This window comes from Trichomycterus rosablanca, chromosome 15 (genome assembly GCF_030014385.1).
Source record: "Trichomycterus rosablanca isolate fTriRos1 chromosome 15, fTriRos1.hap1, whole genome shotgun sequence".
Taxonomy (NCBI): domain Eukaryota; kingdom Metazoa; phylum Chordata; class Actinopteri; order Siluriformes; family Trichomycteridae; genus Trichomycterus; species Trichomycterus rosablanca.
Window position 1 is genome coordinate 31,156,636 of NC_086002.1, and position 23,541 is coordinate 31,180,176.

General features: G+C 44.3%; 2 protein-coding genes and 1 pseudogene across 2 annotated transcripts; 1 reads left to right on the forward strand and 2 right to left on the reverse strand.

Annotated features, from left to right (window-relative positions):
* Window positions 1-23,541, reverse strand: part of LOC134328691 (NACHT, LRR and PYD domains-containing protein 3-like) — a 1,194,473-nt pseudogene that overhangs the window by 1,162,230 nt on the left and 8,702 nt on the right.
* Window positions 1,405-9,034, forward strand: LOC134329292 (C3a anaphylatoxin chemotactic receptor). Its single transcript, XM_063010505.1, has 2 exons — window positions 1,405-1,493; window positions 7,619-9,034. Exon 2 carries the CDS (start codon window positions 7,625-7,627, stop codon window positions 8,651-8,653), a length of 1,029 nt encoding a protein of 342 aa, XP_062866575.1. The 5' UTR covers window positions 1,405-1,493; window positions 7,619-7,624; the 3' UTR covers window positions 8,654-9,034.
* On the reverse strand, window positions 11,136-21,224 carry cenpq (centromere protein Q). Its single transcript, XM_063010458.1, has 9 exons — window positions 21,209-21,224; window positions 16,790-16,900; window positions 16,394-16,445; window positions 15,325-15,424; window positions 15,168-15,236; window positions 14,945-15,074; window positions 14,737-14,856; window positions 14,044-14,121; window positions 11,136-11,824 (listed from the first exon to the last, which is right to left on the reverse strand). The coding sequence occupies exons 2-9, from the start codon at window positions 16,883-16,885 to the stop codon at window positions 11,690-11,692; spliced, it is 780 nt and encodes a 259-aa protein (XP_062866528.1). The 5' UTR covers window positions 16,886-16,900; window positions 21,209-21,224; the 3' UTR covers window positions 11,136-11,689.

The window sequence follows — 23,541 nt, forward strand, 5'->3', positions numbered from 1 at the left end:
AAAAGAACTCCGGTTTTTGAACCGATTTTGTTTGGGCTTCTTTGAACCTTGGTGGTTTTTATTTAGCGCTTTTCCACCAAAAGAACTCCAGTTCTTGAACCGGTTCCATTCAGCTTTCTTGGAACTTTGGTGTTTTTTATTTAACACTTTTGCACCAAAAGAACTCCGGTTCTTGAACCAATTCCGTTCGGGTTTCTTTGAACCTTGGTGTTTTTTATTTAGCACTTTTGCACCAAAAGAACTCCGGTTCTTGAACCAATTCCGTTCGGGTTTCTTTGAACCTTGGTGTTTTTTATTTAGCACTTTTGCACCAAAAGAACTCCAGTTCTTGAACCGGTTCTGTTCGGGTTTCTTTGAACCTTGGTGGTTTTTATTTAGCGCTTTTCCACCAAAAGAACTTCGGTTTTTGAACCGATTTTGTTTGGGCTTCTTTGAACCTTGGTGGTTTTTATTTAGCGCTTTTCCACCAAAAGAACTCCAGTTCTTGAACCGGTTCCATTCAGCTTTCTTGGAACTTTGGTGTTTTTTATTTAACACTTTTGCACCAAAAGAACTCCGGTTCTTGAACCAATTCCGTTCGGGTTTCTTTGAACCTTGGTGTTTTTTATTTAGCACTTTTGCACCAAAAGAACTCCGGTTCTTGAACCAGTTCTGTTCTGGTTCCTTTGAACCTTGGTGTTTTTTATTTAGCACTTTTGCACCAAAAGAACTCCGGTTCTTAAACCAATTCCGTTCGGGTTTCTTTGAACCTTGGTGCTTTTTATTTAGCTCTTTTGCACCAAAAGAACTCCGGTTCTTGAACCTGTTCTGTTCTGGTTCCTTTGAACCTTGGTGTTTTTTATTTAGCACTTTTGCACCAAAAGAACTCCGGTTCTTGAACCGGTTCCATTCAGGTTTCTTTGAACCTTGGTGCTTTTTATTTAGCTCTTTTGCACCAAAAGAACTCCGGTTCTTGAACCGGTTCCATTCAGGTTCCTTTGAACATTGGTGCTTTTTATTTAGCTCTTTTCCACCAAAAGAACTCCAGTTCTTGAACCGGTTCCATTCAGGTTTCTTTGAACCTTGGAAGTTTTTATTTAGCACTTTTGCACCAAAAGGTTCTTCAATGGTATAATAATATCATGCACTGTAGATGGAGAAATATGCAAAATCGTCGTTTTTAAACATTTGGAACTATTTTCTCTCGCGTTTCTTGACGACCCGAGGATCCTCCGCCCATCGTTCGATCCGAATCATGAAATCCCGACGTTGTTCATTCAGTAAACATCATCGGGGGCATTAAATTACCCCCCCCTGAGCAAACATGAAACCCGATCCGTGCTCTTATCCGTGTTGCAATCGGTGCGGTGTGGTGCAATAGCTCGAGAGGAAGGAACACGCGCTGTCTGGAACACGCCCCTGCAGACTTCTCGGACGGGACAGGTCGTAAACACCAGCACCTTCCAGCTCATGTAACCACGTCGAGGTCCGCGGCTGGACGCCTGCAGCGACAGGTAAGACCTTAAACATCAGAACCGATCGGATTTAATAGTTTAACGATTTAACGATTAAAAACAGAGTCGAATTTGCGCCGCTAGGCCGGGTAAAAGCAGAACGCTGAGCGGTTGGGACACTCGCTGCACGTTAAGGTGTGTTAACCCCACGATGGGTGTAGACAGGTTCTTAAAAGACACGCCTGAGGTAAAATGTTTGCATTCCTTCAGAATCCTGCCAGCACTTTCGGGAAGAGCTTCTGTCCTAAATCTGACTGAATCAGAAATATTGAATCTGAATCTGATTCACTTTGATTCGTTTGATTCGTTTTAAACCAAACAGGGGACGAATTTACGATTACAGTTTGTGTTTGTAAATAAGTACCAGCGAGTACTGGGAAAGAAAACAGCTCCCGGGTGTATACGGTGTATACGCTGTATATAGTGTACACAGCGCGGCCTCCATAACAGTCCCGCTCACAATTTCCAAAATACACTTTCCTCCGAGCAAATCAAGGCCGACTGGGGACAGACGGACGATTCTTCATTCAGAAAGCGCATATCAACGATAAACCCTGTCCGACCTGTGAAGCGTGGTGGTGGGAGCATCACAAATTCCCACAGACGTACTTTCCCCGAAGGCTTTACCTTTGACTGAATGGGCACAAATTCCCACAGACGCACTTTATACTTTCTCCCAATTTTGAGCATCAATCGAAAGTTTTTCTTTAACTGAACGGGCACAAATTCCCACAGACGTACTTTCTCCAAAGGCTTTCCTTTTGACCAAACGAGCACAAATTCCCATAGATGTACTTCGGACTTTCTACGAATTTTGGACATCAATCGAAGGCTTTTTTAAGACCGAACAGGCACAAATTCCCACAGACGTACTTCCTCCCACATACGTATTTTCTCAGAAGGCTTTTTTTTTACTGTTGGGGCACAGACGTACTTCCTCCCACAGATGTACAGTGGGGCCAAAAAGTATTTAGTCAGCCACTGATTGTGCAAGTTCTCCTACTTAGAAAGATGAGAGCGGTCTGTAATTTTCATCATAGCTACACTTCAACTATGAGAGACAAAATGAGAAAAAAAAATCCAGGAAATCACATTGTAGGATTTTTAAAGAATTTATTTGTAAATTATGGTGGAAAATAAGTATTTGGTCAATAACAAAAGTTCAACTCAATACTTTGTAACATGACCTTTGTTGGCAATGACAGAGGTGAAACGTTTCCTGTAAGTCTTCACCAGGTTTGCACACGCTGTAGCTGGTATTTTGGCCCATTCCTCCATGCAGATCTCCTCTAGAGCAGTGATGTTTTGGGGCTGTCGCTGGGCAACACGGACTCCACAAATGTTCTATGGGGTTGAGGTCTGGAGACTGGCTAGGCCACTCCAGGACCTTGAAATGCTTTTTACAGAGCCACTCCTTCGTCGCCCGAGCGGTGTGTTTGGGATCGTCGTCATGCTGGAAGACCCGGCCACGTTCCATCTTCAATGCTCTCACTGATGGAAGGAGGTTCTGGCTTAAAATCTCACGATACATGGCTCCGTTCATTCTTCCCTTAACACGGATCAGTCGTCCTGTCCCCTTTGCAGAAAAACAGCCCCAAAGCATGATGTTTCCACCCCCATGCTTCACAGTAGGTATGGTGTTCTTGGGTTCTTCTTCTTCCTCCAAACACGACGAGTTGAGTTTTTACCAAAAAGTTCCATTTTGGTTTCATCTGACCACATGATATTCTCCCAATCCTCTTCTGGATCATCCATATGCTCTCTGGCAAACTTCAGACGGGCCTGAACATGTACTGGCTTAAGCAGGGGGACACGCCTGGCACTGCAGGATTTGAGTCCCTCTCGGCGTAGTGTGTTACTGATGGTAGCCTTTGTTACTTTGGTCCCAGCTCTCTGCAGGTCATTCATCAGGTCCCTCCGTGTAGTTCTGGAATTTTTGCTCACCGTTCTCATGATCATTTTGACCCCACGGGATCGAGGGAGATTATCAATGGTCTTGTATGTCTTCCATTTTCTTACAGTTGCTCCCACAGTTGATTTATTCACACCAACCTGCTTGCCTATTTTAGATTCACTCTTCCCAGCCTGGTGCAGGTCTACAATTTTCTTCCTGGTGTCCTTCGACAGCTGTTTGGTCTTGGCCATGGTTGAGTTTGGAGTCTGACTGTTTGAGGCTGTGGACAGGTGTCTTTTATACAGATAACGAGGTCAAACAGGTGCCATTAATACAGGTAACGAGTGGAGGACAGAAGAGCTTCTTAAAGAAGAAGTTACAGGTCTGTGAGAGCCAGAAATCTTGCTTGTTTGTGGGTGACCAAATACTTATTTTCCACCATAATTTACAAATAAATTCTTTAAAAATCCTACAATGTGATTTCCTGGATTTTTTTTTCTCATTTTGTCTCTCATAGTTGAAGTGTAGCTATGATGAAAATTACAGACCTCTCTCATCTTTCTAAGTAGGAGAACTTGCACAATCAGTGGCTGACTAAATACTTTTTGGCCCCACTGTATTTTCTCAGAAGGCTTTTTTTTTTTACTGTTGGGCCACAGACGTACTTCCTCCCAAACGGGCACAAATTCCCACAGACGTACTCGGCACTTTGAACATCGTTCACCAAAAGTATTCGGACGCCTGACCACGCCCCCGACATGAATGATAAACCTTGTCCGAACTGTGAAGCGTGGTGGTGGGAGCATCACAGTTTGGGTCTGCGCACAAAGCGAGCCCTGCTGATTAGCTCCGGAACGATCGAACCCTCTACAGCAACATCAGTGCCGAGGTTAAACGATACGACCCACAGACGCACTTCATATTCTCTTCCAACTTTTGAACATCAATCGAGGGCTTTGCTTTTGACTGAATGGGCACAAATTCCCACAGACGTACTTCCTCCCAATTCTGAACATCAGTCAAAGGCTTAACTGTTGACTGAACAGGCACAAATTCCCACAGACGTACGTTGTACTTTCTCTGAAAGCTTTTCTTTTAGACCAAACGGGTACAAATTCCCACAGACGTACTTCCTCACAATTTTTCTTTTGACCGAACAAGCACACGGGCACAAATTCCCACAGTTGTACTTTATACTTTCTCCCATTTTTGAACATCAATCAAAGATTTTTCTTTGACTAAATGGGCACAAATTCCCACAGACGTACTTCCTCCCAATTTTCCCTTGACTGAACGGGCACAAATTCCCACAGTCGTACTTCCTCCCAATTTTCCCTTGACTGAACGGGCACAAATTCCCACAGTCGTACTTCCTCCCAATTTTCCCTTGACTGAACAGGCACAAATTCCCACAGACGTACTTCCTCCCAATTTTCCCTTGACTGAACAGGCACAAATTCCCACAGACGTACTTCCTCCCAATTTTCCTTTTGACCAAACAGGCACAAATTCCCACAGACGTACTTCCTCCCAATTTTCCTTTGACCGAACAGGCACAAATTCCCACAGACGTACTTCCTCCCAATTTTCCTTTGACTGAACGGGCACAAATTCCCACAGACGTACTTCCTCCAAATTTTCCTTTGACTGAATGGGCACAAATTCCCACAGACGTACTTCCTCCCAATTTTCCTTTGACTGAACAGGCACAAATTCCCACAGACGTACTTCCTCCCAATTTTCCTTTGACTGATTGGGCACAAATTTTCACAGACGTACTTCCTCCCAATTTTCTTTTGACTGAACGGGCACAAATTCCCACAGACGTACTTCCTCCCAATTTTCCTTTGACTGAATGGGCACAAATTCCCACAGACGTACTTCCTCCCAATTCTGAACATCAGTCAAAGGCTTAACTGTTGACTGAACAGGCACAAATTCCCACAGACGTACGTTGTACTTTCTCTGAAAGCTTTTCTTTTAGACCAAACGGGTACAAATTCCCACAGACGTACTTCCTCACAATTTTTCTTTTGACCGAACAAGCACACGGGCACAAATTCCCACAGTTGTACTTTATACTTTCTCCCATTTTTGAACATCAATCAAAGATTTTTCTTTGACTAAATGGGCACAAATTCCCACAGACGTACTTCCTCCCAATTTTCCCTTGACTGAACGGGCACAAATTCCCACAGTCGTACTTCCTCCCAATTTTCCCTTGACTGAACGGGCACAAATTCCCACAGTCGTACTTCCTCCCAATTTTCCCTTGACTGAACGGGCACAAATTCCCACAGACGTACTTCCTCCCAATTTTCCCTTGACTGAACGGGCACAAATTCCCACAGACGTACTTCCTCCCAATTTTCCCTTGACTGAACGGGCACAAATTCCCACAGTCGTACTTCCTCCCAATTTTCCCTTGACTGAACAGGCACAAATTCCCACAGACGTACTTCCTCCCAATTTTCCCTTGACTGAACAGGCACAAATTCCCACAGACGTACTTCCTCCCAATTTTCCTTTTGACCAAACAGGCACAAATTCCCACAGACGTACTTCCTCCCAATTTTCCTTTGACCGAACAGGCACAAATTCCCACAGACGTACTTCCTCCCAATTTTCCTTTGACTGAACGGGCACAAATTCCCACAGACGTACTTCCTCCAAATTTTCCTTTGACTGAATGGGCACAAATTCCCACAGACGTACTTCCTCCCAATTTTCCTTTGACTGAACAGGCACAAATTCCCACAGACGTACTTCCTCCCAATTTTCCTTTGACTGATTGGGCACAAATTTTCACAGACGTACTTCCTCCCAATTTTCTTTTGACTGAACGGGCACAAATTCCCACAGACGTACTTCCTCCCAATTTTCCTTTGACTGAACGGGCACAAATTCCCACAGACGTACTTCCTCCCAATTTTCCTTTGACTGAATGGGCACAAATTCCCACAGACGTACTTCCTCCCAATTTTCCTTTGACTGAACGGGCACAAATTCCCACAGACGTACTTCCTCCCAATTTTTCTTTAGACCAAACGAGCACAAATTCCCACAGACATACGTCCTCCCAATTTTTCTTTTGACTGAACAGGCACAAATTCCCACAGACGTACTTCCTCCCAATTTTCCCTTGACTGAACGGGCACAAATTCCCACAGACGTACTTCCTCCCAATTTTTCTTTGACTGATAGGGCACAAATTCCCACAGACGTACTTCCTCCCAATTTTCCTTTGACTGAACGGGCACAAATTCCCACAGACGTACTTCCTCCCAATTTTCCTTTGACTGAACAGGCACAAATTCCCACAGACGTACTTCCTCCCAATTTTCCCTTGACTGAACGGGCACAAATTCCCACAGACGTACTTCCTCCCAATTTTCCTTTGACTAAACGGGCACAAATTCCCACAGACGTACTTCCTCCCAATTTTCCTTTGACTAAACGGGCACAAATTCCCACAGACGTACTTCCTCCCAATTTTCCTTTGACTGAACGGGCACAAATTCCCACAGACGTACTTCCTCCCAATTTTCCCTTGACTGAACGGGCACAAATTCCCACAGACGTACTTCCTCCCAATTTTCCCTTGACTGAACGGGCACAAATTCCCACAGACGTACTTCCTCCCAATTTTCCTTTGACTAAACGGGCACAAATTCCCACAGACGTACTTCCTCCCAATTTTCCTTTGACTGAACGGGCACAAATTCCCACAGACGTACTTCCTCCCAATTTTCCCTTGACTGAACGGGCACAAATTCCCACAGACGTACTTCCTCCCAATTTTCCCTTGACTGAACGGGCACAAATTCCCACAGACGTACTTCCTCCCAATTTTCCTTTGACTGAACGGGCACAAATTCCCACAGTCGTACTTCCTTCCAATTTTCCCTTGACTGAACGGGCACAAATTCCCACAGACGTACTTCCTCCCAATTTTTCTTTGACTGAACGGGCACAAATTCCCACAGTCGTACTTCCTCCCAATTTTCCCTTGACTGAACGGGCACAAATTCCCACAGTCGTACTTCCTCCCAATTTTCCCTTGACTGAACAGGCACAAATTCCCACAGACGTACTTCCTCCCAATTTTCCTTTTGACCAAACAGGCACAAATTCCCACAGACGTACTTCCTCCCAATTTTCCTTTGACTGAACGGGCACAAATTCCCACAGACGTACCGCCCTGTGACCGTTTCCCTTCTTGAATCCCCAGAGACCTATGGCGACGGGCGAGGCGCTGCGCGTGCTGCAGATGGTGGTGACGGTGCTGATCTTCTCGGTGGGCGTGACCCTGAACGGGCTGGTGGTGTGGGTGCTGGGGGTCCGCAGGAGGCGCGGCGGCAGGTCCGTGGGGGGCGAGACGCAGAGCGCCGGCAGCTTCCGCTTCTACGTGGTGAACCTGGCCCTGGCCGACCTGGTGCTGCTGCTGCGCACGCCGCTCATGCTGGGCTACCTGGCGCACCACTACAGCTGGCCGTTCGGGAAGCCGCTGTGCCAGGTGGTCATGTTCCTGCGCTGCCTGGGCCTGTACGCCGGCGCCTTCCTGCTCAGCGCCATCGCCCTGGAGCGCTGCCTGTGCCTGCTGCGGCCCGTCTGGGCCCGCCTGAGGCGCCCGCGCTGGGCGGTGCCGCTGATCTGCGCCGTCCTGTGGGGGCTGGCCGGCGCCCTGTCCGTGCCCTACATCACGGCGGCGGGGCTGGTGCGCATCCACAACACGTCGCAGTGCCTGGAGAACATCACGGGGATCGGGAGCGGCCTGGTGGCGCTGGAGACCGGGGTGGGGTTCCTGCTCCCGCTGGTCATCTTCCTGTCCTGCAACCTGGCCGTGATCGTGTTCGCCCGGAAGTCCGAGAGCGCCCAGACGACGCCCGGCTCGCCCGCGTCGCCCGGCGGACCCTCGTACACGTCTCAGAGGCTGAACCGGCTCTACCGCATCCTGTTCCTGACCATGCTCCTGTTCCTGACCTGCTGGGTGCCCTACTTCACCTGCCGCTTCCTGAAGGCGCTGGCGTCCGGCCGCGAGGACCGCGCCGGGCTCTACGCGGGCGCGTCTCAGGGCATCTACGTCTCGCTGTTCCTGGTCTACGTGAAGAGCGCGCTCAACCCCGTGCTGTACGTGTTCGCCGCCCGCGGGCTGAGCCGCACCGTCCGGGCCTCGCTGCTGTCCGCCGTGGAGAAGGTCTTCAACGAGGACATCTCCGACTCCCTGCGCCGGAAGTCCCTGCGGCGGCGCGACTCGCAGCTCTGAGAGACTTCGAGAGGAACCCGGCTCGCGACAGGAAGTCCGGCCGAGGGTTTGCAAGAACAGGATGTGGTGCGGGTTTTTTTTTCGCAACGTCGTTTCAGATGAACAGAATAACGAAACGTTTTATTTAGCTAATTTGCCAACCGCAGGGACTGATAACCAGCCTTCGTTTGCTTATATAAACAAAGAAGCTGCTCTAGTCTGTAATGATTAAATAAAGATTTTTAACAGGCACATAATAACGACATGAACTTGTACGTGAGCGCCCCCTTGTGGAGGCTTTATGGCACATCTTGTTAACCACAGTGGGACCAGATTAAATGTTACCGCAATGAATTTCTGCTTGTGTGACGTAAATAAATTCTATTTTTTGTTTAAAATAAATGAAGGTGGCGACGTCGTTTCTGTCTACACTTGATGCAAAAGTTTTGGGGCACCCCTTCTAATGTGGGGCAAAAGTATTAGGACACCCCTTCTAATGTGGGGCAAAAGTATTAGAACACCCCTTCTTAGTTGGGGCAAAGACATTCTAATTTGGAAAAAAAAAAGTGTTAGGACACCCTTTCTAATTTTATCAGAATCTGATGATCATTTAGGACAAAAGTATTAGGACACCCATTCTAATTTAGGACAAAAGTATTAGGACACCCCTTCTAATTTGGAGCAAAAGTATTCTAATGTGGGGCAAAAGTATTAGGACACTCCTTCTAATTTAGGACAAAAGTATTAGGACACTCCTTCTAATTTAGGACAAAAGTATTAGGACACGCCTTCTAATTTGGAGCAAAAGTATTCTAATGTGGGGCAAAAGTATTAGGACACTCCTTCTAATTTAGGACAAAAGTATTAGGACACCCCTTTCTAATTTAGGACAAAAGTATTAGGACACCCCTTTCTAATTTAGGACAAAAGTATTAGGACACCCCTTCTAATTTAGGACAAAAGTATTAGGACACCCCTTCTAATTTGGAGCAAAAGTATTCTAATGTGGGGCAAAAGTATTAGGACACTCATTCTAATTTAGGACAAAAGTATTAGGACACTCCTTCTAATTTAGGACAAAGGTATTAGGACACCCCTTTCTAATTTAGGACAAAAGTATTAGGACACCCCTTTCTAATTTAGGACAAAAGTATTAGGACACCCCTTTCTAATTTAGGACAAAAGTATTAGGACACCCCTTCTAATTTAGGACAAAGGTATTAGGACACCCCTTTCTAATTTAGGACAAAGGTATTAGGACACCCCTTTCTAATTTAGGACAAAAGTATTAGGACACCCCTTCTAATTTGGAGCAAAAGTATTCTAATGTGGGGCAAAAGTATTAGGACACCCCTTTCTAATTTAGGACAAAAGTATTAGGACACCCCTTCTAATTTAGGACAAAAGTATTAGGACACCCCTTCTAATTTAGGACAAAAATATTAGGACACCCCTTTCTAATTTAGGACAAAAGTATTAGGACACCCCTTCTAATTTAGGACAAAAGTATTAGGACACCCCTTTCTAATTTAGGACAAAAGTATTAGGACACCCATTCTAATTTGGAGCAAAAGTATTAGGACACCCATTCTAATTTGGAGCAAAAGTATTAGGACACCCATTCTAATTCAGGAAAAAAGTATTAGGACACCTATTCTAATTCAGGACAAAAATATTAGGACACGCCTTCTTAGTTGGGGCAAAGGTATTCTAATTTAGGACAAAAGTATTGGGACACCCATTCTAATTGAGGACAAAAGAATTAGGACACCCCTTCTAATTCAGGACAAAAGTATTAGGACACCTATTCTAATTCAGGACAAAAGTATTAGGACACCCATTCTAATTTAGGACAAAAGTATTAGGACACCCATTCTAATTTAGGACAAAAATATTAGGACACCCTTTCTAATTTAGGACAAAAGTATTAGGACACCCATTCTAATTTAGGACAAAAATATTAGGACACCCTTTCTAATTTAGGACAAAAGTATTAGGACACCCCTTTCTAATTTAGGACAAAAGTATTAGGACACCCTTTCTAATTTAGGACAAAAGTATTAGGACACCCATTCTAATTTAGGACAAAAGTATTAGGACACCCCTTTCTAATTTAGGACAAAAGTATTAGGACCCCCATTCTAATTTAGGACAAAAATATTAGGACACCCTTTCTAATTTAGGACAAAAGTATTAGGACACCCCTTCTAATTTAGGACAAAAGTATTAGGACAGCCATTCTAATTTAGGACAAAAATATTAGGACACCCATTCTAATTTAGGACAAAAATATTAGGACACTTGTTCTAATTTGGGGCAAAAGTATTAGGACATTCCTTCTAATTTAGGACAAAAGTATTAGGACATCCATTCTAATTTAGGACAAAAGCATTAAGACACCCATTCTAATTTAGGACAAAAATATTAGGACACTTGTTCTAATTTAGGACAAAAGCATTAAGACACCCCTTCTAATTTAAAGGAAAAGACCCAGATTCATTAGCGTGTTTATTAGCAAACATTTTATTAACAAAAAAAAATCTCAGTTTTAAATGACTTCCAACCAATCAGCATCCTTTTTCTCCTCCCGATCTAGTCGTATCCAATTCCCCGATTGTATTTTGCTTCCTCTACTGCTCCAGACCTCCAGTCCTGCCTGAGCAGAGCTGGGACTAACACACGCCCCCTCCGACATGCGTGCGGTACGGACCGCTTCTTTTCACCTGCACCGTGTGGGCTCAGACGGAGATCCGTATCGCGCATGGAGAGCCGCACACGATCCCCATTATCAGAGGTCGTAATCGTACTATCTCCCCAACCCCAGATTAGTCAATTATCGTCCTAGATTGGAACTCTCCGTGCGCTATACGTGTCTCCGTATGAATCCACATGTTGCGGGTGAAAAGAAGCGGTCGGTACTGCACACGTGTCGTAGGGGGTCAGAACAGGAGTCGAAAATACAGATCAGGTAATTGGATATGACTAAATTAAGAGGGAAATACATGAACCGACATAACAGACACGACACGACAGAACACCGAGGCCGTTTTCTACTGGTCAGCGGCGGGTCAGGAGACGATCGGTCTGCAGATGCGCCAGCTCCAGGAAGGCTCTCACGTCGCCGGTGGCTCCGCTGCTCTGAAGCACTTTCACGGCGGCGTGGGGGTCCGGCACCGCGTTCAGGATCAGCTTCTGTAGTGAAAGGATGAAATATCAATCAACAGTTCTACACTTATTCTACACTTATTACAGATTGTCTCAATATATTCATGGACAAAAGTGTGAGGTAATGTGGGGTAAAAGTATTGGGACACCGCTTCTAATTTGAGGCAAAAGTATTCTAATGTGGGGTTAAAGAGTTACTTTTTGCCCCACATTAGAATACTTTTGCCTTAAATTAGAAGAGGTGTCCCAATACTTTTGCGCAAAAGTATTCTAATGTGGGGCAAAAAGTATTAAGACACCCCTTCTAAGTTGGGGCAAAGGTATTGGCACAACCTTCTAATTAGGGGCAAAAGTACTGGGTCACCCTCTTTAATTTGGGGCAAAAGTATTCTAATTTGGGGCAAAAAATTTGGGACACCGCTTCTAATCTGGGGTAAAACTATTGGGACACCCAATCTGATTTGGGGCAAAAGTATTGGGACACTCGCTTATAATCTGGGGTAAAAGTATTGGGACACTCGCTTATAATCTGTGGTAAAAGTATTGGGACACTCGCTTATAATCTGGGGTAAAAGTATTGGGACACTCGCTTATAATCTGGGGTAAAAGTATTGGGACACTCGCTTATAATCTGGGGTAAAAGTATTGGGACACTCGCTTATAATCTGGGGAAAAAGTACTGGGACACCTCTTCTAATTTGGGGCAAAAGTACTGGGACACCTCTTCTAATTTGGGGCAAAAGTACTGGGACACCGCTTCTAATTTGGGGCAAAAGTATTGGGACACTCGCTTATAATTTGGGGTAAAAGTACTGGGACACTCGCTTATAATTTGGGGCAAAAGTATTGGGACACTCGCTTATAATTTGGGGCAAAAGTACTGGGACACCGCTTCTAATTTGGGGCAAAAGTATTGGGACACTCGCTTATAATTTGGGGTAAAAGTACTGGGACACCTTATCTAATGTGAGGCAAAAGTACTGGGACACCTCTTCTAATTTGGGGCAAAAGTACTTGGACACCTCTTCTAATTTCGGGCAAAAGTACTGGGACACCTCTTCTAATTTGGGGCAAAAGTATTGGGACACCTCTTCTAATTTGGGGCAAAAGTATTGGGACACCTCTTCTAATGTGAGGCAAAAGTACTGGGACACCCCTTCTAATTTAAGGCAAAAGTACTGGGACACCTCTTCTAATTTGGGGCAAAAGTACTGGGACACCTCTTCTAATTTGGGGCAAAAGTATTGGAACACTTCTTCTAATTTGGGGCAAATATACTGGGACACCTCTTCTAATTTGGGGCAAAAGTACTGGGACACCTCTTCTAATTTGGGGCAAAAGTAGTGGGACACCTCTTCTAATTTGAGGCAAAAGTACTGGGACACCTCTTCTAATTTGGGGCAAAAGTACTGGGACACCTCTTCTAATTTGGAGCAAAAGTACTGGGACACCTCTTCTAATTTGGGGCAAAAGTATTTGGACAACCCTTCTAATTTGGGGCAAAAGTACTGGGACACCTCTTCTAATTTGGGGCAAAAGTATTGGAACACCTCTTCTAATTTGGGGCAAAAGTACTGGGACACCTCTTCTAATTTGGGGCAAAAGTACTGGGACACCTCTTCTAATTTGGGGCAAAAATACTGGGACACCTCTTCTAATTTGAGGCAAAAGTACTGGGACACCACTTCTAATGTGAGGCAAAAGTACTGGGACACCTCTTCTAATTTGGGGCAAAAGTACTGGGACACCTCTTCTAATTTGAGGCAAAAGTATTGGGACACCTCTTCTAATGTGAGGCAAAAGTACTGGGACACCCCTTCTAATTTAAGGCAAAAGTACTGGGACACCACTTCTAATTTGGGGCAAAAGTACTGGGACACCACCTTCTAATTTGGAGCAAAAGTACTGGGACACCTCTTCTAATTTGAGGCAAAAGTACTGGGACACCTCTTCTAATTTGGGGCAAAAGTACTGGGACACCTCTTCTAATTTGGGGCAAAAGTACTGGGACACCTCTTCTAATTTGGAGCAAAAGTACTGGGACACCTCTTCTAATTTGGGGCAAAAGTACTGGGACACCTCTTCTAATGTGAGGCAAAAGTACTGGGACACCTCTTCTAATGTGAGGCAAAAGTATTGGGACACCCCTTCTAATTTGGGGCAAAAGTATTGGGACACCCCTTCTAATTTGGGGAAGTCGTCTGTGGGGGGTCCTGACCATCGATAATAGTGTAAATGCGTCGCACCTGTAACGTGGGCTCGTCGTGTGGAACTTTCGGCAAAGCGGGAAGGTGCAGGTCGTTCTGCTCGTTCAGTTGAAGAAACTACAGGAATTATACAATATAATATATAAAAAACATTAACCAATGCACTTCAGAATATATATATATTCCTCTGAGGAGGGTATATTCGCCTGACTCAGTGTCCAATCTCGCCCATGGAGAGTCCTGCTCCGATCTCCACTTCTGTACAGGCATCTGAAGACCCCGCCCCCTTGTTTTTTTAGTTTTTTAGTCTGAGCTTTTCCCACCCAGCAGACTAGTGGCCGATTTTGTCGTGCCTGCTAGGGGGCGCCGCTCCAGATTATTAACACATCAAACTGAAGCTCTTGTTACTTTGGAAACATTATAAGAGGAAAAGGACAGGCGGCAACCATATGAGTGGATACAATAAGAGGATTAATGCAGCTCGCTCGTCCGGACAGAACCGGATCCGGTATCAGAAAAAGCAGGATCTGGCAACTCGGTGAGGATGAAGCCGTGACATGTAAAAGTGCTTCCACCTGGAGCGAATCAGCGCTCGGTGAGTGAATCAATCATCCGCGCCTCCGTGCCCCATCTGCCTACCATATCTGGAAAAGCAGGAGGGCGTGATTGCGTAACCGAGCCACACATCAATACAAGCTTTCGACAAGCGCTCTTGGCGTAGCCTTAGCGTACCTGCTGCGCGTCCGACTCCGCGTCCTCCAGTCTGTCCCTCAGCACCCGGCGCTCGTGCTCCAGACGGTCCGACCTCACCTGCAGCTCCTCCAGCCGCCTCACCACCGCCCGGCTGCTCTCCTGAAAGAGCGACACGTCACGGGTTTAGCCGAGAACGAGAACAAGGGGCGCCGGGGTGCAGACGTGACATTGTTTTTTTTTTGTTTACCTCTAAAGCTTCGATTTTTTTCTGCCCGTGCTTTACGTTCTGGCTCTCGGACCGGAACTGCTGGGACACCTGAGCCAGGTTGGCGTATTTCTGCGCGGGAACGCGGAGCCGAGAGCATTTCTCCAGGAATCTGACAAGCAAAATGATAATAATAATAATAATAATAATAAAACCAGAAGAAAAATGAATTAAATTATGATTATTTTATATTATATTGTCTTACTGGTCTTTTAATATGTTGAGGTGCTTTTGTGCTTCTTCTTTCTCCTTCACTTTCATTGAAAGAACAGATCTGAGAATAAAAAATAATAATAATATAACAAAAGACGCTAAAATACTCAGATTTGTTCTCATTTCTGCTCACAGCACCGGACACTCACAATATGGACAAGCCCAGCATGTTGTCCAGGGTCACGACGGTTGACCTGAGCAGCGGTTTCCATTTCTCCTGCGCTTTCGACTTTCGGGCGTCTGCAAGTGCTGATTCATGGGGAAACACAGTGAAGGGCATAAGGGCGTGAGAGTTCTGATTCGAGATAGAACTGGGAACCTGTCGGCTGGGGGTTGGGGAGGGTTCACCTTCCACGAAGATCGAGCCCACCGGTGCTGAGATCTGGAGATCTCTTACCAGCCGGCCGGGCGCTCATACGGGCACACGGATTGGCTGAGCGTCTGTAAGGGGCGGGACTATGTGTGCGAGTGTGTGTATGTGCATGTGACATTCAAAAAACCTCCTTGTTTCTACACTCACTGTCCATGTTATCAGCTCCACTTACCATATAGAAGCAGTTTGTAGTTCTACAATTACTGACTGTACTCCATCTGTTTCTCTGCATGCTTTGTTACCCCCCTTTCATCCTGTTCTTCAATGGTCAGGACCCCCACAGGACCACTACAGAGCAGGTATTATTTAGGTGGTGGATCATTCTCAGCACTGCAGTGACACTGACATGGTGGTGGTGTGTTAGTGTGTGTTGTGCTGGTATGAGTGTCCACTCACTGTCCACTCGCTCATCTATCGCTGCTGTTTGAGTCGGTCATCTTCTAGACCTTCATCGGCGGTCACAGGACGCCGCCCACGGGGCGCTGTTTTTGGTTGGTGGACTATTCTCAGTCCAGCAGTGACAGTGAGGTGTTTAAAAACTCCATCAGCTCATACCAGCACAACACACACTAACACACCACCACCGTGTCAGTGTCAGTGCAGTGCTGAGAATGATCCACCACCTAAATAATACCTGCTCTGTGGTGGTCCTGTGGGGGTCCGGACCATCGAAGAACAGCATGAAAGGGGGTAACAAAGCATGTAGAGAAACAGATGTACTACAGTCAGTAATTGTAGAACTACAAAGTGCTCCTATATGGTAAGTGGAGCTGATAACATGGACAGTGAGTGTAGAAACAAGGAGGTGGTTTTATGTACATGTACAAGCAGGTCCTCAGACTCACCGCTGCCTCTCTTTGACGTATCCGGCGCCTCGACACCGGTCAGCAGTGGCTTCTAGGGCAAAGACAAACGGCATGTTAAATCAACTACATGTGCACACACACACGCTCACCTGTATAGTATATACATACTGTATATTCACAACTCTACACAGTCTGTATCAGTATTTATGGCATTTTATGTTTTAATCTGTTTACAGTGTTTATTCCTGATGTTTTGAGTCCACTTGATATTTTTACGGCTACAAGATACGCCATTTGTCACGTACAGGTCATACATGGTACAAGTAGCATGGAAATGCTTTTAAACCCTAAAGACTCAATATAACGTTGGGAGTAAATGGTTAAACGGTTCCATTCATAACTAAAAGGTTTACAGTTTAGTACATTTAGTCTCACCTGGTAGACCTGCTGTAACTTCTTTTTCCCCCCCTGACCTCCACCTCTGGGAGGCTGTTTGGAGGATCTAGCCGAACCTCGAGCAGGCTTCGTCATGTCCGATTTGCACCACTGGAGAAGAAAGAAACGTCACAGCTTTCGAAACCATCCTTGTTCGAACCTGTGACTAACCAAGCTGGCGAATTTAACCCCTGTGATCCCGCTGTACCGGTTATTATAACACCGTAACACCAGTTGTTCCAAATAAATGTAATAATATTAAAATCGAATTGCTGCGCCGTTATCTGTCAACTTGGACTTGAAAACCTTTCTATGAATTATTTTTTCCCAGTCTAGTCGTTTTCAATCACCTAATGCAGTTCAGTCTCACAGGAAAGACACGCTACACTGCTCCGCGATTTCCACCCCCCCCCCCCCCATCCTGACGAGCACCAGCGACGAGGAACCTACTCGAAACCTAGTCGAAACCCCTATATAATATATATATATACTACATACATCTATTAACTAATATTGTTATATTACTACTATTAATTAATTATTACTATTATTAAAATATATATATATACAGTGTATCACAAAAGTGAGTACACCCCTCACATTTCTGCAAATATTTTATTATATATTTTCATGGGACAACACTATAGACATGAAACTTGGATATAACTTAGAGTAGTCAGTGTACAACTTGTATAGCAGTGTAGATTTACTGTCTTCTGAAAATAACTCAACACACAGCCATTAATGTCTAAATGGCTGGCAACATAAGTGAGTACACCCCACAGTGAACATGTCCAAATTGTGCCCAAAGTGTCAATATTTTGTGTGACCACCATTATTATCCAGCACTGCCTTAACCCTCCTGGGCATGGAATTCACCAGAGCTGCACAGGTTGCTACTGGAATCCTCTTCCACTCCTCCATGATGACATCACGGAGCTGGTGAATGTTGGACACCTTGAACTCCTCCACCTTCCACTTGAGGATGCGCCACAGGTGCTCAATTGGGTTTAGTCCATCACCTTTACCTTCAGCTTCCTCAGCAAGGCAGTTGTGATCTTGGAGGTTGTGTTTGGGGTCGTTATCCTGTTGGAAAAGGGAGTTTTCGAAGGGAGGGGATCATGCTCTGTTTCAGAATGTCACAGTACATGTTGGAATTCATGTTTCCCTCAATGAACTGCAGCTCCCCAGTGCCAGCAACACTCATGCAGCCCAGGACCATGATGCTACCACCACCATGCTTGACTGTAGGCAAGATACAGTTGTCTTGGTACTTCTCACCAGGGCGCCGCCACACATGCTGGACACCATCTGAGCCAAACAAGTTTATCTTGGTCTCGTCAGACCACAGGGCATTCCAGTAATCCATGTTCTTGGACTGCTCGTCTTCAGCAAACTGTTTGCGGGCTTTCTTGTGCGTCAGCTTCCTTCTGGGATGACGACCATGCAGACCGAGTTGATGCAGTGTGTGGCGTATGGTCTGAGCACTGACAGGCTGACCTCCCACGTCTTCAACCTCTGCAGCAATGCTGGCAGCACTCATGTGTCTATTTTTTAAAGCCAACCTCTGGATATGACGCCGAACACGTGGACTCAACTTCTTTGGTCGACCCTGGCGAAGCCTGTTCCGAGTGGAACCTGTCCTGGAAAACCGCTGTATGACCTTGGCCACCATGCTGTAGCTCAGTTTCAGGGTGTTAGCAATCTTCTTATAGCCCATGCCATCTTTGTGGAGAGCAACAATTCTATTTCTCACATCCTCAGAGAGTTCTTTGCCATGAGGTGCCATGTTGAATATCCAGTGGCCAGTATGAGAGAATTGTACCCAAAACACCAAATTTAACAGCCCTGCTCCCCATTTACACCTGGGACCTTGACACATGACACCAGGGAGGGACAACGACACATTTGGGCACAATTTGGACATGTTCACTGTGGGGTGTACTCACTTATGTTGCCAGCTATTTAGACATTAATGGCTGTGTGTTGAGTTATTCTCAGAAGACAGTAAATCTACACTGCTATACAAGCTGTACACTGACTACTCTAAGTTATATCCAAGTTTCATGTCTATAGTGTTGTCCCATGAAAAGATATAATGAAATATTTGCAGAAATGTGAGGGGTGTACTCACTTTTGTGATACACTGTATATATATATATACAGTGCTCAGCATAAATGAGTACACCCCCTTTGAAAAGTAAGATTTTAATCAATATCTCACTGAACACAGGAACAATTTCCAAAATTTTTACAAGACAGAGTTTCATAGAACATTTGTTTAAACCATAACATGAAAGTAAGGTTAATAATATAATATAGATTACAAATCTTTAGTTTTACTCAAATGAGTTGATGCAAAAATGAATACACCCCACATCAAAAACTACTACATCTAGTATTCTGTATGACCTCCATGATTTTTAAGGACAGAGTCTTCTAGGCATGGAATAAATAAGTTGGCGACATATTGCAACATCTACCTTTTTCCATTCTTCAAGTACGACCTCTTTTATAGCCTGAATGCTGGATGGAGAGTGATGCTCAACCTGTCTCTTTAGAACTCACCATAGATGTTCGACTGGGTTCAGATCAGGAGACATACTTGGCCACTGAATCAATTTCACCTTGTTCTTCGTCAGAAATGCAACAGTGGCCTTAGAGGTGTGTTTTGGACCATTGTCATGTCGGAAAAGTGCATGACAACCAAGGGTACAGAGTGATGGTACCATCTTTTCTTTCAACATAGAGCAGTACATCTGTGAATTCATGATACCATAGATGAAATGCAGCTCCCCAACACCAGCAGCACTCATGCAGCCCCACATAAGGACACTGCCACCACCATGTTTCACTGTAGGCACCATGCACTTTTCTTTGTACTCCTCACCTTTGCGACGCCATACAGTTTGGAAGCCATCAGTTCCAAAAACATTTATCTTGGTCTCATCACTTCAGAGTATAGAGTCCCAGTAGTCTTCACCTTTTTCGGCATGGGCCCTGGCAAATTGTAGGCGAGCTTTTTTGTGCATGGGCTTTAGGAGATGCGTTCTTCATGGACGGCACCCATGCATGCCATTCTTCTGCAGTGTACGCCATATTGTGTCACGGGAAACAGTCACCTCAGTTTGGCTTTCTACCTCTTTAGCTAACTGCAGTGAACATGCATGGCAATTTTCTTCCACCCTTCTCATCAGAAGACGCCCCTGTTTAGGTGTAAACTTCTATGGCCTGGAAGTCTCTGTGAGATGGTTGCAGTTTCATCGTTGTAAAAGTTGTATCACTTTTGCTACAGTATTCTGGCTGATAAGTAAAGCTTTGTTGATCTTCTTGTAGCCTTCACCTTTCTTGTGTAAAGAAATTATTTTCTTGTCTCAGATATTTTGACATTTCTCTTCCATGTGGTGCCATTGCTGACAGCATGAAATGGGATGGGGTTTTCTTTGTTAAGTAACACCTTTTTATAGTCAACTGGCTGCTGGACACCTGTTTAATGAATAATTAGACTCATCTGTGATTAAATTCTTGTTAATTAAAAATTAAGTCTAAACTTTAGCCTTGCTCCTAAGACTTTCATGGGGGTGTACTCATTTTTGCAACATGGTCTTGAATTAATTTAAAATAAAAATTATGTTTTTGTGTGTGCAAGTTAACAAATATTATTTGCAATCAATGGCCCACATTTGTGGGAGTATTTTGCAGTACAGAAAAATTTTCCAGTACAAAATGTTGATTCTGAAAGGAAACTAAAGGTTTTCTGACAAATCTGTTGGGGTGTACTCATTTATGCTGAGCACTGTATATATATATTAATACAACATACTCCTATTAACTAATGTTATTATTATATTACTACTATTAATTAATTAATACTTATATATCTTATATATATATATATATTAGTTAATAGAAGTATGTAGTATTAATACTATATATATTAATACTACATGCTTTATTAACTAATATTATTATTATTATATTGCTACAATTATTAAATATATATATATATAAATATTACATATGTATATTAACTATTATTGTACTACTATTATATTATTATACTACTATTACACTACTATATTATAATATGTTATATTATATATTACTACTATTATAATAATATTGCCCCGAGCATTTGACACCTGTAGTCCAGTTTATAGTTTATTTATTATTTCATAATTTTACTATCAAACTGACGAATTAACTAAAAGGGCAATAACGCGTTAGCCAGCCAGCTAATGCTAGTTAGCTACTATGCTATGCTACTATAATAGTTATCCTAAAGCAGTGGTGCTACACCAAAAAATTCACTTTACATAATGTATAAACGTTATGTTTTCTGTGCAAACTTTTCCTTATATTATAAAACATAATACATTCCTTATAGTACAGTAATAGTTTATGTTATAACGTACTCACCGGCTTCGCGGCAACTATTTCAAAACAAACGGATAATTTCACGCGCATGCGTGTTGCACACATGGACGCGCGTAGACGCCATGTTGAGAAGGTCAAAAATAAAAGGCTGGAGAGCGTTTAGACCGATTCAGACTAAATCAATGTTTGTATGATGATAAAATATGATAAAAATAATAAAATAACTTAATTTATTATTGCATTTCAAACGTATTAAAATGAATAAATGCGCAATATATACAGAAATTACAGAATATGATTAAAGAAAATACTATAAATGGATGAATAAATATGAAAGAATGATTATCAATAAATAAATAATGTGTATAGACGAATGATTAAATGAATGTAAATGAATTCATGAAAGCTATAACGTGATTGGATAACTGAGAGCACTTAAAGAGGCTGGAGGATGAAGGTGCAGCCTGGCTGAGAGAATCTTGTGATGTCACGTGTGATGTCATAATACCAGAGTGCATAAAAGAGCTGAGAGTGTTTACAGAGGCTTCATTCAGCATCTGCTCTCACAGCGACAGGTAACATCTGCTCCTCTCTCCTCTTATTATTCACTTTTATCTCTATTATTATTGATTATTATTATTATTGTAGCCGCAGTTATGCACTATATGAACATAAATACCTGGACGCCTGAAGATCTCAAGGTCGTTCCATGGTGTTTGATCAATAAACTTGATTTCATCTTTACAGATAATAAATAGAAGGAAAAACGATGGAGGATCCTGGGACTACGTCTACGTCTCCGACTCAGATGTGAGCTCTATACTATAGTCAATTGATTTAAAGTCATTGGCATCTTAATAATTGTTGGTCTATGTAATCTAGGTCACCAGAAGACCCCGCTGATCGCATCGACAACAAGGCTGCGGAAGTCGTCAGCGAAATGAGCGCCGCTATGAAAGAGGCTATCCGGCGGGTCGCCTCAGATAAGAAGGGGAAGGGAAGGGATGCGCAAGTGGCGAGTAAGAAAGCCTCTTCTGGACGAGGTCCAGACTAAGCCCGGCAGAGCTAACACAATCGTGGCCTGGGAGACGCCGAGTAGCCTGTCCGATAGTCTGCCTGAGGGAGGGGGTCAATCGAGTGCGCTGATTGATTCGATGCTAGTCGATTGCGCATCCAGCAGCGATGTAGGCAAACGCTCTAGAAAGGAGAAGGTGACCAGGTTCTTTAAAGTGTCCGAGAAAACCTCACCAGATAAGGACACCAAACAAACCCGAGCACCTTCATCAACTGAAATGGCTAAACCGTCCAATCAGGGAACGCTTGGTGCGGATGAAGAGAGCTCAACCCAGAGCTCCTCGTCCTCTGAAAGCGCGACAACCACAATAAAGGAGGCGGATTTGCTCGAGGACCTGGTTGCAGGCGTGCAGCCGGACGTTCCTCTCGAGGCGGCTGCTTCCAGAGTTGTGGAAGAGACACCTAGACCAGGTAAGTTGTGTTCCTCAGCGAGAAGATTCTTCAGAAGAGTGCAGAAAAGCATACAGGGGTTTGTTTCGGCGCTCAGAAGATCCGATTCACCTAGGAATGAGACGCCTGAACAATCACACAGTCATCGTAGCCGGACAGACCCCATTCCTGACACGGCATTGGTGAGGAACGTCGAGCAGGAGGATTCTCTTCCAGAATCTTTGCTCATGATATTTGTGGAGAAATCGATCAGGCGGCTACTCGTTGACGTACTTGGCCAATCTCTGAGCTATGTTGTACCAGCCCATACAGGATGGTCCACTTGCATCCATGACAACTTTACAGTCGCGGTGGGCGGTTTAACCCGAACGCTTGGAAGATTAGTGATGGAGACTTTTAAGACAAGCTCCGGAAGAGTGAACCTTCCTGGGGTAAAGCAAGTGGACCAAGGTGTCATTTCGGACGTCTATAGCTTGAGCACCAAGCTTGGCAGATCACCAACACCAACTTGCAGTGCTCTGGTCCGTGAGCCAGTGGGTAAAATCGTCCAGGTGAGCGACACCTGTGTTCCAGATGAGGTTCCTGCACCCGTAGAGAAGAGAGGATCTGGGATTCCTGTCATCCAAGCGAGTAAAGCCCACAAGTTCATCCGATACCTGAAGGTAAGGAGGAGACTCACTACCTCATAAAGTCCTGATCTGTTTGTTGTTCTGATTAATGACGTCCGCTTGTTCTGATTCGTCCTCGGACCTTAAGAGATCGAACATCCTGTCTGCCTGGAGTCCGTCAACCATCGGAGGTCTTCAACTAGAGATCTGCAGGAGGGTAAGCTAAGGTTCTCGGGGTGTAAGCTAGAACCCTCACCCATCATGGAATGAAGCATCAATCGTTGTTCACTTCTGTTTTGCAGG